This window comes from Notothenia rossii (genome assembly GCF_949606895.1).
Source record: "Notothenia rossii genome assembly, chromosome: 3".
Taxonomy (NCBI): Eukaryota; Metazoa; Chordata; class Actinopteri; order Perciformes; family Nototheniidae; genus Notothenia; species Notothenia rossii.
Window position 1 is genome coordinate 93850826 of NC_136901.1, and position 17690 is coordinate 93868515.

A 17690-nucleotide genomic window follows, 5' to 3' on the forward strand; every position below is an offset into this window, starting at 1 on the left:
ACACTTTCTTGCCATCAGATTGCTAACATCGGAGTGTTTGAAATCCATGAATCATGCCCTCTTTTGTGCCTGAACTCTGATACTTCTTCCCATTCACACACACACAGTGAATCCTTCAGTCACCCAGCATTAGCTTGTGATGTTTGTTCCCTTTCAGTAATTACTGAGCGACACACGGCACATTGTTGTGTGTTCTTCCATCATCTCTTGACATGTGCCAACAGAACTCTGCTAGTGTTCGTTACTATGCACAGAATTAACTCTGAGCTGTTCACTGAAGGGTCCTGCTGGAGGACGCTGTGTTCTGAGTCGGCAGATGGCGACACACACACACACACACACACACACACACACACACACACACACACACACACACACACACACGCAGCCTCTTACATGCATGATGACCCCTCTGAGCCCCCAAACACTGCGCGCCGTCCACTGACTGGAAATTAACGGATCAGTGGATTAGCTGGGGATCTCTCTCTCTCTCTCTCTCTCTCTCTCTCTCTCTCTCTCTCTCTCACACACACACACACACACACACACACACACACACACACACACACACACACACACACACACACACACACACACACACACACACACACACACACCACATCAGAGAGTGTGTGTTATGGCGATGCCTGTGGACGATACTAACAGGCTTCAGTCACTGAACACACACCATCAGCAGCCAGAGAAAGTGTGTGTTGGTTTATTAAAGTGACACTTCATTTAGAAAGAGAGAGAGAGAGCATGTGACAGTAAAGACACCAGCGTTATTTGGTTATCGAGTCAATCATCATCATCATCATCATCAAGCACAATGATAAGACATAATGGAGACATGTGAAATTGGTAGAGTTCATGTATTATTCAGAAACCCAAAAACATACCCTAACCAAAAACCCTAAAAACTCAACTCCTCCGCAGTAGGACTACTTTTTATATTATTTTTAGTTTTCTTTGTATTGTTTCTGTTATGATTTTATGTAAAGCGCACTGTAAGCCCCAATAAGTAAACTTAACTCCAAAAAATTAGGGCAACTGATTGCCTCAAGTATTTTAAGTTAATCAACTCAAAAATTACAATTTTCAAGAACCTAAATAATTGGATTAAATGCTACATGTACCTATTGATTACAGTACAATTAAAATGGCTTATTAAGTCAACTCAAATATGTTCAGGTACTGTGACTTAAACATTTGAATTCACCTCTACTAATGGATTAAGTTACCAGAACTTAAAGACTCAGAGTTAACAGAACTCAATATTTATTATTTCAACCAAACCAAACACATTGACTTAGTCAACTCAAAATCACACAACTTAAAAATTAAAAACATTGACACAACTGATTGCCTCAATTGAATCGAGTGCGACTAACTTGAACAGCTTTACTACATTTCTTCTTTTCTAGCCCTTTAACATGCTGTCCTGTTAACATTTGACATATTGACAGTAAAAAAAAAATCAAATCAAATCAAAATGACAGTCTGGACCCTTTAACTGTAAAACTCTAAAATGTAAATGAATTACATTAACAAGTATCAAATCTTCATCTGGATGAGTTGAAGTGCAGCAACAACAACAAACAAACAAACAAACAAACAAACAAACGCATAAACACACATTCACATGATTAATGCCGGTTAATCCGAAATATTTGGTATTATTAAAGTGCAAACAGTCATCCCTCAAAATCAAAGATACTTTGATGTGAACAATGGTAAACATGTTACATGAATACAACATGTTCAAGTAAAAGGGAACGTTGAGCAGCTTGAACACCTGGCTGGAAACCTGCAGCAACTGGTACAGCAACTTCCTGAAGACATCTTTATTTCAGAAGGAAATCACTTTGAAGTAGAGGGGAAGTGCCTTAAAATGCCCCGCCCCACTCCACACCTGTTGTTCAGATGGATTTCTACACATGCATCATCAAGTCATTCTTGAGGGTCTGCAACTCGGGCGACAATTCACCATCTTCCAGACCAAGTCAAACCTTCTGAGGGAACTCGTGGGTCAGTCCTTTGGGATAGCTGAGGTGTAGTGCATAAATTAGTCCAAACATTAGCAGGAATGCATCTGCAAGTCTGGGGAGGCTGACCACAACAGAGATGGTCACAGGCTGATACTGCACTTGACTTGTGTCACTGGTGACAGTAAGGAGGGAAACTGCAACACCTCCAAGCTCTGGGTCGGACTCTTCCTAAATGAATGAAAGAGAGATAATAATCACAAACTGGGTGTTGGTCATGCATCACATTACATGTTGTTATATGTCAGATTCCTCCGCGTGCCATTTGTTTTAATTTCTAAAACAAATGGCCGGAACCAGATACTAAAGCTACATTACATTACATTACATGTTAGACGCTTTTTATCCAAAGCGACTCAGATACTCAATACTGTGGACAATCCCCACAGGAGCAATTTGGGGTGAAGTGTCTCAGGGACACAACGACATGCTGACTGCAGTGGGGTTTGAACCTGTGATCCGAACACCAATGCTCTATCCACTGCGCCACACGCGCCTCGCAGGAACATTTTAAAAAATCGTGATTTTCTGTGTGGCAATATCTTTTGACTCTTGGAGATGTTTTCTAAGTTGTTCATATTTTAGTTAGAACTATGTTTGAGAGAGTAGTTTTGTGCACAGACTACACATTTAAAGGTGAAAAACAGGTGTTCTCCACCAAAGAATCAGACGAGCTACCAGTGAACCCAAGTGCCAGGAGATAAAACATATCCAATAAATGTTTTACTTAACTTCAGTATCACTTCAAACCAAAAAAACGATTCAGTTCATTTGCATTTGGGTGAAGGAAAACAGACCCAAACCTCTGCAAATCACACAAACTATATAATGGATAGACAGAAACACGATAAGTGCAAACAAATATTTGTATTTTAATGAACTATTCACTGAATATAGAGTGGTACTGTTAACTAATTAAGGACACTCACTGTGCAGGTTCGGAGAGATCCAGAGGTGTCCTCTTGCAGATACACAGGAAGGGCATGGATACGCCTGGTGTTGATCTCATGTAATTCCTATAACGATAAAAATATAAGCGTACAAACTGTTGACTGTGAAGTTTCCTGAACGAACCTGTCAATCCAACAATCCAATCAGAACACATATCCACAGATAACCCGTTCACATCTTTAATGCAATCAGACAAATAGCAAAAACAAAGTGGGCTAATTGTAAAATTCAAAAGATATTTTTTGTATCTGTCGAACGTTAGATGTTCAACCTTTGAATTGTAAAATAATCTCTTTACCTGTTCATCGTGGATTTTGAAAATGTCAGCCAAAGCCTCAGCTGTCTTCCTAGATTTGGACGCCTTCTGTCTAAATATGGCCATCAGTCGAGGAAGATGGCGGTCGAAAGCAGCGTAGAACGTGTTGGGCAGATTCTGGTTGGTAACCCGTTGGAACTCTGCATACAACTATTTAAAAAACAGAGCAGAAGGACAATACAGCCATGTCAATTAGTCAGTTCAAAATAAATCAAACTAGGTTAAAGTGGTATCCTCCTTACTAATGTAATAGATCCTCCAAGTTTGACCAGTCAGTTCCTTCCCTGTGGCAAGAACGAGAACTTCCCCTGGACTGTTCTTTTCCTTGCATTACATTACACCACAGGGAAGGAGCTGGAACTTTGAAGATCTATGACACTCCTATATAAAGCAAGTAGCCACTATAAGAGTCACAGGATGTGCCATATGTTACTGTTAGAAATTAAAATCAATGTTTTATAGCATAATTTAGTTTAAACATGCCATCAGTTAAAATGCGGATTTATACTGAAAAAACCTGAAATTCTCGTGCACAACCAGTTAAGCTTTTATTCTGAAAATCCTTCATCTCCGGTTAGCATTTAGCATGTGGCTTATATACGATTTCCTAAAGAGGTGAATTGAGTAGCGAAATGACATGGAGTGGTGCAAACCGAAACCTACTGATTTAACACTACAACTATAGATGTCGAGATACTACCATGCTGAATATTAAATGAAGGTACAGTTTATTTTTGAATACATTATTGTTTACAGACGAGAGTAGCATGTGACAACATCCGGAATGACCGGAAACCAAACCAGCCGTGAAGTATTTTCTGTATTTTTTAGAGTATTGATTACAGCGTTTAGAATGTGTTACATGAAAAGTGATGAAAGAGGATATGAGGAGAAAAGGCTTGTTAAGCATATGTTGAAGGTGAAAAGTACCAATCCTCTGTTTAAATGAAACAACGGACATTAGAGACGAGGCGAGCCGGCTGGCGGGGAGGAGCCAGCAGAGGATATATATAACAGCACCGGACGAGGGATTCTCTCTCTCTTCTTGCTCATGAGAGCCAGATCACAGCTCTGTTTTCTGCCTGAACAATATTCTGTCTGTAACACTACCGCGCCTTTTTTAATTAAAGTATCCCATTTGAATCTTTTCAGAGACTCCATTTAGTCTCATTTTAAAGCTTCTCTCCTGGACGCAAGAATAAAGAACATATTTAACATTATCAACAAAGAAGAAAACAGGAAAACGAGAGCTAATCCATATTACCTCAGACTCCATTTTGAGAGCAGGCCAGAGGTCCATGAGCTCGTTCACTGGCGGGCATGTCCTCACTATGGTCGGTCGCCGCAGTGCACATGTGGTCTGCATCATCTTTTTAATGAGGGGTAGGTCCATCTCAGTCTTCTTGACTTCCTCAACAATTGTCTGCCTCAAGTGCTCAAGACTTGAGGGATCCTCTCCTTGGGGAAGGTTGAACAAATCGTATATTTAATGTAATGTAAGAGACTGCCTAATAACTTCTTAAACATCCATTGAGTTAATGTTAGTATGGTAAATTAATTCATGGACAACAAATGGACAAGCGTTCACTACCAAGCCTGTTAATAATCTGACATCTTTATATTCACTTTAACATTACCTTTCTCTGCTCTGCCCCATGTATGTGTGTGTGGCCTCGCGCTCGTTGAACCCGTATACAGAGGTTGAAACCCGGGTGAAGGAGAGTTTTAAACGTTAGCAGCGGCTCTCGTAATTCAGCAGCGAGGAAGGGAACACAAACATACACAACCCTCCGCGCCTCGTTCGGGTTTACAGTGCGTCTTTGAGCATTAGGAAAAGCACTATACAAATCCCATGTATTATTATTATTTAGGGCTGTCAAGTTAACGCGTTAATAAGAAAAATTAACGCCACTAATTATTTTAACGCGATTAACGCATGTGTGTTTGTTGTCCTCGGCCGTCTCGAAGTTTCAGAGCGCATCGAGTTTAAAATACCATCTTCAAGCTGATGCTGACAGCCCCGCTCCTGCCGCCCGCTTGTTGCAGACCACACTTCCACGCTCACCGGCAGGCCCGGACAAATAAAAAGATGGGTACTAGTCGAGGGCCGGACTGGTTCAATGTTTATTGCAGAACTTATTGAAATCAACTTATTGCACATATTAAACCTGGAACTAACAAAGCTTAAATGATTGCCTATAAAAACAACATTAAACATTAAATAATCAGTTCATTCATTTCTTATGGCTCTATCTGCAGCTTTTCCAGAGTCATTTCTTATGAGTAAATTTTCCCACAGGCCAACAACAGCTTCAACAAAACTATTTCCCTCAAAGAGAAACCAAACATGCCCTGTTGTCCTGAGAGAGAAAGTGCAGAAGGAAACATCCATTAAACTCAGTGTGCTGCTCTGTGATGCTAGCTCAGATACTTGGCATCTCATCTTGGGTGCAAGTTCATCAATGTTTGGGCTCAGGCTCTGAGCTGAGGAGACCCTCAGGATGGAGTGAAGGTGTGCATGCAATATACCGGCGAGCCAGATCTAATAGGAATTAGAAATTATCCTGAGGGCCGAAATTAAATCCACCAAGGGCCTGATTTGGGCCCCGGGCCTCGAGTTTGATAGTAGATCACAGTACTGTGAAACACTGTTTTAAATAAAATGCATTATTATTTTGAATATTTAAGAGACTTTACAGAGTGTGTGAATATTGATGTTAACACGTACATTACTTTCTTAGCATCTTAACCTGTCACACATTCAATCCTTGTTTGTATAACACAGAGTGTTTTAACCTCATTACATATTTTACACATCGTAACAGACCATTCACTGTCTATTATCCTTTAACCTCTAGCAGTGAGTTTGTCTTTAATATGAAACTACCTGTGAGACTAAACCTCCATTTTACTATCTGGAAAACAGACGCTTGAGATGTGTGGGCTGTATCTGAGAGACTTCAGGAAGACAGGGAGGGGATTGGAAGTGAGACAGAGGCGATGCAACTCTCTCTGACAGCAAACATCAGACGCCTGTTGAATTCTGAGTGAAAGATAGACGCGTCCTCTCTCAGAACATTAGGGTTTGATACGTCGGAAAGATATCCTCGGGATGACAAGCGCTCTCTCCGTCAGACTCTCCTTCTCTCTGTGTGGAAACGCAAACAAAGGAATGGAAGAAGAGAGGAGTGGAGACGGTTATGGGATGAAGCAGCTTCAGTCCACAGTTGAGTCTCCGTTTAGAAAATAGTTTGTGCTGAAGCCGCTCACTGAGAGTCGAATGCGTTGTTTGAAACATTAGACCTTAAAGTGTCCGAATTCATTCATATCAACCTGGTTAGAGACCTGGGGAGTGGGATTTGGAGAAGACGGAGAATTATCTCCCTGATACACACAGACAGGATGTAGTGTCTCTACTTTAAAGAGTCCTCTCCTGCTAATGTTCAGGTGTATATCAGTATGTAGTGTCTCTACTTTAAAGAGTCCTCTCCTGCTGATGTTCAGGTGTATATCAGTATGTAGTGTCTCTACTTTAAAGAGTCCTCTCCTGCTGATGTTCAGGTGTATATCAGTATGTAGTGTCTCTACTTTAAAGAGTCCTCTCCTGCTGATGTTCAGGTGTATATCAGTATGTAGTGTCTCTACTTTAAAGAGTTCTCTCCTGCTGATGTTCAGGTGTATATCAGTATGTAGCATCTCTACTTTAAAGAGTCCTCTCCTGCTGATGTTCAGGTGTATATCAGTATGTAGTGTCTCTACTTTAAAGAGTCCTCTCCTGCTGATGTTAAGGTGTATATCAGTATGTAGTGTCTCTACTTTAAAGAGTTCTCTCCTGCTGATGTTCAGGTGTATATCAGTATGTAGTGTCTCTACTTTAAAGAGTCCTCTCCTGCTGATGTTCAGGTGTATATCAGTATGTAGTGTCTCTGCTTTAAAGAGTCCTCTCCTGCTGATGTTCAGGTGTGTATCAGTATGTAGTGTATCTACTTTAAAGAGTCCTCTCCTGCTGATGTCCAGGTGTATATCTGTATGTAGTGTCTCTACTTTGAAGAGTCCTCTCCTGCTGATGTTCAGGTGTATATCAGTATGTAGTGTCTCTACTTTAAAGAGTCCTCTCCTGCTGATGTTCAGGTGTATATCAGTATGTAGTGTCTCTACTTTAAAGAGTCCTCTCCTGCTGATGTTCAGGTGTATATCTGTATGTAGTGTCTCTACTTTAAAGAGTCCTTATCATCTCTATTAAAGGTCGCTTGGGATTTGGTGAATATTAAAAGTTAGCAGGAAGTGAGATTGGGTTTTCTTCCTCCGTCCTCCAATCAGCTCAGGGGCCTCGTCCTGAAATAGTAATTTGTTGAGGCAACAAGGCGTGAAAGAAGATATAATCACCTCTGCTGTCCTCTCTTTACAGACTGAGGACACTCAGCAGAGTTTACAGTATACACAGCTTCTTTAATTATATCATCTTAAAGACAACAAGTCATGTGACATGTCTCCCCTAAAGGACTGCAATTGATCTCATGTCTTAAGCTTTTTTAAGAGCCTTATTCTGAATTATGTTGGAATGAATTGCTCTTTTTTATTCATCACAAACCTGGGAAGGTTTTTTGTGGTTATTGTTTTTATTTGTGTGTTCTTTCATTGGTTTGTGAAGCAGATGTTGTGGATGAAAGTGCTTTGTAAATAACATTTGATTTGATAAGACTTGTGTTTTCAGTGTGAACCCTTTTGGAAAGTCCTCGTCCTGAGGTTTGACATGAAGAGGGTTCTGACTGATAGTCTTCTCTCTGCCGCTTTTTCATATTTAACAAGGTATTGTCGAAAAAAGTGCAATTTATAATTATATTTAATAATGATCAACAGAACAGCACATAAGGGTTGAAGCAGTTTGTTTAAAATAAGGTTCTAATTTACTGAATCAAAACAGAAACAAGGTCCTCTTTCCGTGACATTAATGTTTGATATAAGAAAAGTCATCATCTGAATATATAATGATGTATATAGAAACAACGTCTCATATTTCCCATGACCTTTTATTAGTTCTCCTCATTCTCCTGAGCAATGCTGCCCCCTGGTGGCGAAACCAAGTCAGTGCTGTTGGTGTCTGACTGCAATATGCCAACACCATCTCAACCAGAGGCTATGCCGTGTCTGAATGTTTTAATATGAACTTCCTTTTGTGCATCACTTCTGTTTATTGACATGGTCTGAAAAAAAAATTCTGACTTTTTTCTTTGAATTCTGACTTTTCCAAAGATTCTGACTTTTTTCGTGAAAATCATTTTTTTCTCAAAATTAGGACTTTTTTCCAATTTCTTACTTTTTCCTAATATTATGACTTAAACATTTCTGAATTTTGAGACAACAATCTTTTTAAGAAAAGTTAGACTTTCTCCATTTTTTTCACAAAATTCTGCATTTCTCTAATTTTTTTCTCAACAATCAGAGAATATTTTTTTCAAAATGTTTTTTATTTATAAATGTAATAGTTATCAACAGAATAACTGAATCAAAACAGAAACAAGATCAAAACATAAAAGCTGCTCTTTCTCCGACATTAATGTTTCATATAAGAAAAGTCATCATCTGAATATAAGTACCGATATGTATATAGAAACCTACGGAGCCCCTAAAGGACAATGGAAAAAAAAATATGAGAAAAAAAATAAAGTCAGGAAAACGGATTAGTTTCTCGTGCGCACGAGAAACTAATCCGTTTTCCTGACTTTATTTTATTTTTTAGAGAAAGTTACCGATGCACCAAGAAGGAAGTGGAACACACAGGAGACAACCATTTCATTGCAGACTGTTATGTTTACGTGGGGAAATGAAAGTGCATACATTATTTGAGATATATTTCGAACTCAGACTTAATTTTATGGACATTTCGGCCGGGGTGTAGAGCTATTTGTTTAAGCACCGGATTGTCAAAACAGGAGAGTCTGTAAACCAGTCTGCTTTGATCTATGAATTAATGTCCGTGACTGTCAGAGAACCTGCTGCTCGGGCCACTAGGTCCACTAAGTCCACGCAGCGAGGCTCCCCCCATTGACAGAGTTCACAACCCCCCCCAACAAGTTAGTATCTCATGCGCACGCGAAGCTTTCTCGTGCGCACAAGATACAAACCCGTTATCCTGACTCTTTTTTTTTTTCTCTCAGTTTTTTTCCTTTTTTTTTCATGTCCCTTTAGGGGCTCCGTAGAAACCCATCTTATATTTCCCATTTTCTCCTCATTCTCCTGACCAATGCTGCCCCCTGGTTGTGAAACTAAGTCAGTGCTTTTGTTGTCTGTATGCAATATGCCAACCCCTAAACAAAAGGCTATACCGTGTCTGAAAGTTGTAATATGAACTCAACTTCCTCTTCCACTGACTTTTATTTTTTTCCCTCAAAATCTTGGGTTGTTCCAGCAGGATATGTCCTCTTCAAACAGTTGTTTTGATTGTAGAAGGTAAATCACAAACACAAAACTTCTGTCCTCACCTTGAGAGACAGGAGGTGGTTTTTATAAATCTCTCTCACCTTGAAACCAAACGGTGAAACTCGTCTCTCTGCTTTGTCCTCAGAGCACAAGTCTCCACAGGCCAAGGTCTTATCGTCCCTTTATTTTGTCTAAACAAAAAACACATAACTGCATGAGTCAGTTCAGGAGAGAACAGAAACACTAAGGCCCCTATACATTGGGAGCACAACTATTTTCTTTCATTGCTTTAGTCTGGGTCGTTTTTTTTTACCCATTTTAACTGTATTTTACTGCAAATACATGTTTTGGGCTGATGTTTGGTTCCTTCCTATAACTGAAAAAAGTGAAAATGAAGTTTCCACAGGACATTGTCTGCCTTATCACATGTATCTCATGAAATCAGAATCAAAGAATGACACCACATTCGATGTTCACAGAGAGAAATTTTTGAAACAACAAAGCATAGATTTCCCCAATACCTGTGTCCATCTTTGTAACATACGGTATACATTTAAACACACATGGATTATAGGTGGAAATGGAATAGAAAATAAACAATTCAAAATGTATAATTTTCTATCGTTAAGGAGGCCAGTGATGACGTGTTTTTGTAGGTCTACTCGGAGGTTAGTGTGATTTTTGATTTACTCGTTTTGTTCAGAAGGATAATCTCCACATATTAGCACCACTTAATGAATACCTAACGTTGGTCTATGCAGGAACTCCAGCACGGTCACATGACTTGTTAACCACAGACTTTATAACAACAACCAGAAACACGTTCAGAAAACCTTTTACCTCCAGACCAGGGGACAGGAAGTGCTAAAATGCTGACTCATTTCTTGCTTTTTGCATTCCTTCCTGCACTTTATTGCCTAAAAATGTAATTTATATATAGGCTACCATAGATTGTTATCTTACCATAAAAATAGGTTATTTCACTTCTCCTCTTCCCCTCTCTTGTCCCGTTACAGCCGTCTACTACAACTACAACGACACGTAGAATTGAGCTGTACAGCTTTTTCTTCATTTCTGCTCAATTAAAGCATTAGGGTTACTAAAAAAAGTTTGATTGCATCTCTTTACGTGTTGTATTTCTCAGGATAAAGCAGGACAGATAGTCTTTTTTATTTCCTCTGGATAGTGTTTTATTTGGGGTTTCAGAGACCCAGACTCGACTATCAACTGACCCCTGAAGGATTCTCGTTCTCCTTGAAACAGACGTTGACTTTTTATCTGCAGCCTGTGTTTCTGTCATCCAGAGAGTCTCAGTGGGAAGCAAAGGGCAAAAACAAGAGCACAACTCTCAAGGTTAGTCAAGTGAGGGAAAGTTAATAATGACACTGTTTTAAAAGCATGCAAAGACTAGCTACGATGCTTAAATTGGGTACATAGCAATACTACTAGTGTGTTCAAATAAATAATAATAATAGTTCCTTTATAGCCCAACATTAATAATAATAATTTAAATGTATATAGCGCCTTTCACGAAATCCAAGGACGCTTTACAATGGGAAGTAACAAAACAAAACAACAAGTAATAATAATCATACAGATACATAGGCTGAAGAGAACAAAACAGGAACAGGTTGCTGAGTCCTGTATATTAGTTGAGGCCAAAGGTCTGAGTGAACAGATGGTGTTTGAGGTGTTTTTTGAAGGTGTCCAGAGAGAATTCCAGAGGGAGGGGGCTGCGACACTGAAGGCTCTGCTGCCAAATGTTTTCAGCTTGGAGCGCTGGATGGAGAGCAGCCCTTTGTCGGAGGACCGCAGGTGACGAGAGGGGGTGTAGGGCTGAAGGAGGTCAGAGATGTATGGAGGGGCGAGGGAGTGGAGAGATTTGTAAGTTAGCAGGAGGAGTTTGTACTGGATGCGTGACTTGACTGGGAGCCAGTGAAGGTGGATGAGGGTAGGGGTGATGTGTTGCCAGGGCTTAGTTGGGGTGAGGAGCCTGGCTGCAGAGTTCTGGACGTACTGGAGCCTGTCCAGGGCTTTCCTGGTGACCCCGAACAGAACTCCATTGCAGCAGTCCAGACGAGAGGAGATGCAGGTATGGATTAGTGGTCGGGGAGAGAGGGCCGGAGTCTGTAGATGTTTCGTAGGTGAAAAAATGCAGTTTTGACAGTTGACCTGATGTGGAAGTTAAAGGTGGGGCTAGAGTCCAGAGTGACGCCCAGGCTGTGAACCTCGGGGGAAGGGTGGATGGAGCAGCCATCGATGGTGAGGAGCAGATCTCCAACCTTCTGGAGCAGTGTTTTTGGGGCCACAACCATGAGCTCTGTTTTGTTATTGTTGAGTTTAAGTAGATTTTTTGACATCCAGGCTTGGATGTCGCGGAGGCAGTTGACAAGTGACAGTGGGGGTAGCTGGGATGATGCATTGGTACTGATGTAGAGTTGGGTGTTGTCGGCATAGGAGTGGAAGTTGAGACCATGTTGGCGAATGATTTCACCGAGGGGGAGCATGTAGATGTTGAATAGAAGGGGGCCGAGCACCGAACCTTGCGGCACACCTTGGTTGACAGGGGCTGGGGGAGAGCTGGATTTTCCGATGGTCACAAACTGTTGCCTGTTGGAGAGGTAGGAATGGAACCAGGAGAGGGCTGTACCAGAGAGGCCAAGGTAGACGGATAGACGGTTGAGTAGGATAGTGTGGGAGACTGTGTCGAATGCAGCGGAGATGTCCAGGAGGATGAGGATACTGACGAGACCTGAATCGGCGGCTATGAGGAGGTCATTGGTTATTTTAATAAGGGCCGTCTCTGTGCTGTGGTTGGATCTGAAGCCTCCTTAGCCGCCTTTAGCTTAGCGGTGGTGGCGTGAAGTCATGTGACTGTGCTGTAGTTCCTTTATAGCCCAACATTAGCCTCCTTTAGCTTAGCGGTGGTGACGTGAAGTCATGTGACCGTGCTGTAGTTCCTTTATAGCCCAACATTAGCCTCCTTTAGCTTAGCGGTGGTGAGGTGAAGTCATGTGACCGTGCTGTAGTTCCTTTATAGCCCAACATTAGCCTCCTTTAGCTTAGCGGTGGTGACGTGAAGTCATGTGACCGTGCTGTAGTTCCTTTATAGCTCAACATTAGCCACCTTTAGCTTAGCGGTGGTGACGTGAAGTCATGTGACTGTGCTGTAGTTCCTTTATAGCCCAACATTAGCTTATTACCTCTGTAATCATAAAGTGGTGTTAATATGTGGAGATTATCCTGATGAACTACATTTGTAATGATCATAAACGTTTGTTGGACACAGAGATTATTTTCTGAAAGAAATAATCCAAAATATCAAATTTAACCAGGGAGATGCTGCCTTCAGGGTCCAACACAGAAATACGTCATTACATTACATTACATGTTACTTATTAGGCGCTTTTATCCAAAGCGATGTACATACTCAATACTGTGGCCAATCCCCACAGGAGCAATTTGGGGTGGAGTGTCTCAGAGACTCAACGGCAACAAGGCTCTATCCACTGCGCCACATGCCTCCATGTCATCACTGCACCTCTCTATTGCGATGGGAGTGACAGCTCCAGTTGTAATGGCTGTTATTTAACAGGGTGAGGCTTCACGGTTGTTCAAACAACAGAAATGCATGTTCCAAGATCACAGAACGGCATTCCTGCACGACAGATTGTAGGAAGCGATCTGCAAGCACTCAAAGCTGATGAAAGTATTTTATTAGGTTATTAGCATATTCTAAATGTAAGACATATACTTTTACAGTCAAGAGAAGAGCACACTGTTCTGGTATAAATTGGATATCTGTTAATGTACATTGGATAACTGATTACAGAGAGTAATAACAGAATGCAGTAAAGTCCAGTCAGACAGTGATATAAATATGTCAAGGAAAAGGTACAGAAATATAATCTGAAATCTGTTTTAGACCTTAAAGATACAAATAAACAACAAACAAATATCCTCAGATGTTATCCCTTTTTGTTTTTGTGTGAGCGGAAAGGAAAGGCAAGTTTATTTCTAAAGCACTTTTCAACAAGTGCAGTCCACTTTGCAGACCATTGACATGCACTAAAACCTATTGAACACACTACAGGAAAGTAAACCCCCCAAAAAGCAGAACAGGGCCTCTTTAAAATGTTTGAAAATAGTTTTTCTAGTTGTAATTTCCTTCCTCATAAGCCATTTACAATGTAATCATCATGTATTCTTGTATTACAAAAACTGAAATCAATGGACCTCCATCATTTAAATAACAATAATGTATTTAATAAAAAACTGCCTTGTAGTTTGATGATCTCTAACATAGAAGCTGTTCTGATTCATCTCTGATGGCAGTTTTTCTTTACCTCGATCTTTGCCCCCACGTTCATCACCGAGATGAGTCTTTTATTTACCAAGCGGTCATATTTGCATTGTGGTTCAATATAAAGTACTTTATCAAAGTGACACATTCACTGAAGGACTTTCAGGTTATATAACTACGCCTGAGATCTTGTTGCAGAAACAGGACTTGTTGTTTTTGGGCAATAACTGAGAAATAAGATATGTTAACGAGACATGAGAGCCCGATATAAATACATTCACAGTATATGTATTTGTACTTTAAAGCACTGTAGGTATTGCTTAAGGTACTGCAGTTTGGACAGAGGTGGATCAAAGTAGCATTAGCCTACTACAGTGTACAAATACTCAGTTACAAGTAATCATTATGCAGAAGAATGGCCATTTCAGATTTAACAAATACAACATTATTGTGTAATAAATATAAATGTCTTAACTTCAAATTGTCAAGGTGGGGTATATCTTTAATTATTGATATACTGCATTAGTTTAAGCTAATACATAAAGATTTACTAGTTGATTTAAATTCAGTTTTATTAATCTAAATCTACCAAATCTGCTAGTTAGCTGTAAAATAAGTGTAGCAGAGTAGAAGCATAAAGTAGAATAAAGTGAAGATACTCAAGTGAAATACAAGTGCACGTAGCACGTAGCATGTAGAAATTAGCGTGTAGCACTTAGCACGTAGCATGTAGCTACTGCAGTCAGAACCTGTTTGGTGTTGACATAGAATACAGTCAAAATAGTCAGGGGGAGGAAAAGTACATGTAGCACTTTGCACGTAGCAATTAGCACGTAGCACGTAGCACGTAGCATGTAGCAACTGCAGTCAGAACTTTAGTTTGGTGTTAACATAGAATAAAGTGGAAAATACTCAAGGGAAGTACAAGTAGCACTTTGTACGTAGCACTTAGCATGTAGCAATTAGCTTGTAGCACTAAGCATGTAGCAATTAGAACATAGCACATAGCACTTAGCACGTAGCATGTAGCACTAAGCATGTAGCACATAGCACTTAGCACGTAGCACTTAGCTTGTAGCACGTAGCACTTAGCTTGTAGCACTAAGCATGTAGCACATAGCACTTAGCACGTAGCACTTAGCATGTAGCACTAAGCATGTAGCACATAGCACTTAGCATGTAGCACTTAGCTTGTAGCACGTAGCACTTAGCTTGTAGCACTAAGCACGTAGCACTTAGCACTTGAATACATTTATTTTCCTTCAACCACTGCAGTTTGTTTACATAAAGGCTGCACATTGAAAAGTAAACAGAATTTCCGCTGGTGTTTATTTGGTTTTGTAAACATGAATAAATAAACACCAGCGGAAGAGAACAGATTCCCACCTGTTACAGAAAACAGTCATTAAGGACTTCTGTTAGCCACAGTACATCAATGAGGACAGTTTGTGGGATTGAGTCAGAAAAACCAGATGCATTTGATTCTAGAAAGAAGTCTTTTCACACAATAACTTGAACTGATTTGGAGCTCTAATACAGAGTTCAACAACAACAACAACAACAACAACAACAACAACAACAACAACACACCATCCGGGCTGATGAATCACAAGAGGATTGCACTTCATGGACAAGAGGTTATAGAATCAAACACTTTTAAATAACTGCTGTTAACATGTACTAAAAGCTAACGGACACTTTGCATGTGACTCGTATGAAGGGACGTCACTGTGTTTTACAGCAGATGGGATGGCAGTAAGAAAGTGATCAGATGAGATGTGACTCTTGAACCTGAGTATGTAGCTTTACTGGCTAACGCTGGTGTCTGTTCGCAGAACAAATACATATATATTTGGTTTAATTAAATAAAGGATTGTCTGCAATGGTATGTCAAAAAATACTTCAGCTTTTTGGTGTTAAGGCACAGAGGCAACAACTACCTTCTCTTTTGTGTTGTTTGAATTCTACAACATGTAAACAAAGATATCTGGATATTTTAGCATTTACTGTCATACTGTCAGTTTGACGCGGAGAGGCTTTGGACGACACAATATCACATTCAGATGAGATGTGAATCTAAATGAGAGCAGTTTTACTTACTAACGTGGGAGTCAGTTTGAAGGGACGTCTCTGTGTTTTACAGCAGATGGGATGGCAGTAATAAAGTGATCTTAGATGAACTACATCACTTTAGATGTACATTTTAAGAGTCTCAATTTAACATCCAGATGAGATGTGACTCTAAATAGTTCTGTGTATGTAGCTTTAGTCACTCATTTTGGTGTCTGTTCGCAGAAAATAAATATATATTTGGTTTAATTTCCATGAGGAAGACTTGTTTTAGCATTCAGCTAAAGGATTGTCTGCAATGGTATGTAAAAAAATACTTCAGCTTTTTGGTGTTAAGGCACAGAGGCAACAACTACCTTCTCTTTTGTGTTGTTTGAATTCTACAACATGTAAACAAAGATATCTGGATATTTTAGCATTTACTGTCATAATGTCAGTTTGACGCGGAGAGGCTTTGGACGACACAATTTCACATTCAGATGAGATGTGACTCTTTAACCTGTGTGTGTAGTTTTACTCTGTTGTCCGTTTGCAGAAAGAAAAAATATATGAATGAATTTCTATGCGTTTTTAGCATTTAGCATGCAGAAGGTGTATTAAATAAAGTTCTGTAAAAAGGATATATCCTGAGTATGTAGCTTTACTCGCTAACTTTGGTGTTTGTTTGCATACAAAATACACATAGTTGGATTAATTTCCATGAGGAAGACTTGTGCTGAACGTGTGTTAAATAAAGGATGGTCTGCAGCAGGTATGTAAAGTACATGTGATATACAGTCTCCTGAGTATGTTGTTCTTCTGGATAATTTTGGGATCAGTTTGCAGAAAAAAAATATATATTTGGTTTAGTAATATACTTCAGCTCTTTGGTTTTAAGGCACAGAGGCAACAACTCCCTTCTCTTTGTGTTGTTTGAATCATAAAAACTGCAAACATGTAAACAGATATTTGGATATTTGGACGTTTTGGATATTTGGACGTTTTTTAGCATTTGCTGTTATGATCTCCGTTTGCAGCGGAGAGGTTTTGGACGTAGTGGACGGCGTCTTCGATGGTGTAGAATATCACCGCTTCCTCTCCTCCACCACTCTCTGTTTTGGGGTAGTAGCCCCCTCTCTGCAGTGAGTCCAGTACGGAGGTGTTACACTGGGCCAGGACCACTTTCACCCCCAGTTCTGCGTAATCTTTGCGGATTTCTTTCAGCGCGTTCACTCCGGCCGTGTCCAGAAAGGAAATGGAGCTGCCGTCGATCACCACGCTGCGTAAGGATGTGTTCTCCATTAACGTCACTCCGGCTTCATCCTCTTTAAGATAAGATGAGATAAGATGGAGATGTATTAATCCCCGTGAGAACATTCAGTAGTTCAACAGCGTGAGAATGAAAAACAGGACAGCACAGATTAGAGATTCATAAAATCAAAGGTACAAATTAAATTATATGCACTTAAAGGTCCCCTATCATACTGTTGTTCATCAATATATCCCAGGGCTCAGATATATCCAGAGCCTGTCTCTGATTGGATGAAACACCAAACAGATCATTGCAGCATTACCCATAATCCCCTCTGTTTCAGCCCTGTTTCCA

The 17690-nt window shown here is 40.1% G+C and overlaps 2 protein-coding genes across 2 annotated transcripts in view; both read right to left on the bottom strand.

Annotated features, from left to right (window-relative positions):
- Nucleotides 1-1533: 1533 nt before the first annotated feature.
- Nucleotides 1534-5015, bottom strand: LOC307034181 (uncharacterized protein). Its single transcript, XM_079672951.1, has 5 exons — nt 4950-5015; nt 4577-4770; nt 3295-3462; nt 2975-3061; nt 1534-2216 (listed from the first exon to the last, which is right to left on the bottom strand). Exons 2-5 carry the CDS (start codon nt 4703-4705, stop codon nt 2004-2006), a joined length of 597 nt encoding a protein of 198 aa, XP_079529077.1. The 5' UTR covers nt 4706-4770; nt 4950-5015; the 3' UTR covers nt 1534-2003.
- An 8430-nt stretch (nt 5016-13445) lies between these two features.
- The window catches only part of slc26a2 (solute carrier family 26 member 2), a 28701-nt gene continuing 24456 nt past the window's right edge, over nt 13446-17690 (bottom strand). The window contains exon 7 of the mRNA XM_079670833.1: nt 13446-17409. Within this exon, the coding sequence (XP_079526959.1) occupies nt 17090-17409 (320 nt within the window). The 3' untranslated portion in view covers nt 13446-17089. The remainder of the gene's footprint in view (nt 17410-17690) is intronic.

Bases quoted from the DNA above. Each gene is read 5' to 3' on its own strand.
- LOC307034181 (XM_079672951.1), bottom strand. From the start codon at position 4,705: ATGGACCTACCCCTCATTAAAAAGATGATGCAGACCACATGTGCACTG. The intron at 3,463-4,576 runs GTAATATGGATT...TTTTTTAAATAG, and splicing joins CTCTCAAAATGGAGTCTGAG to TTGTATGCAGAGTTCCAACG. The intron at 3,062-3,294 runs GTAAAGAGATTA...TTATCGTTATAG, and splicing joins TCAAAATCCACGATGAACAG to GAATTACATGAGATCAACAC.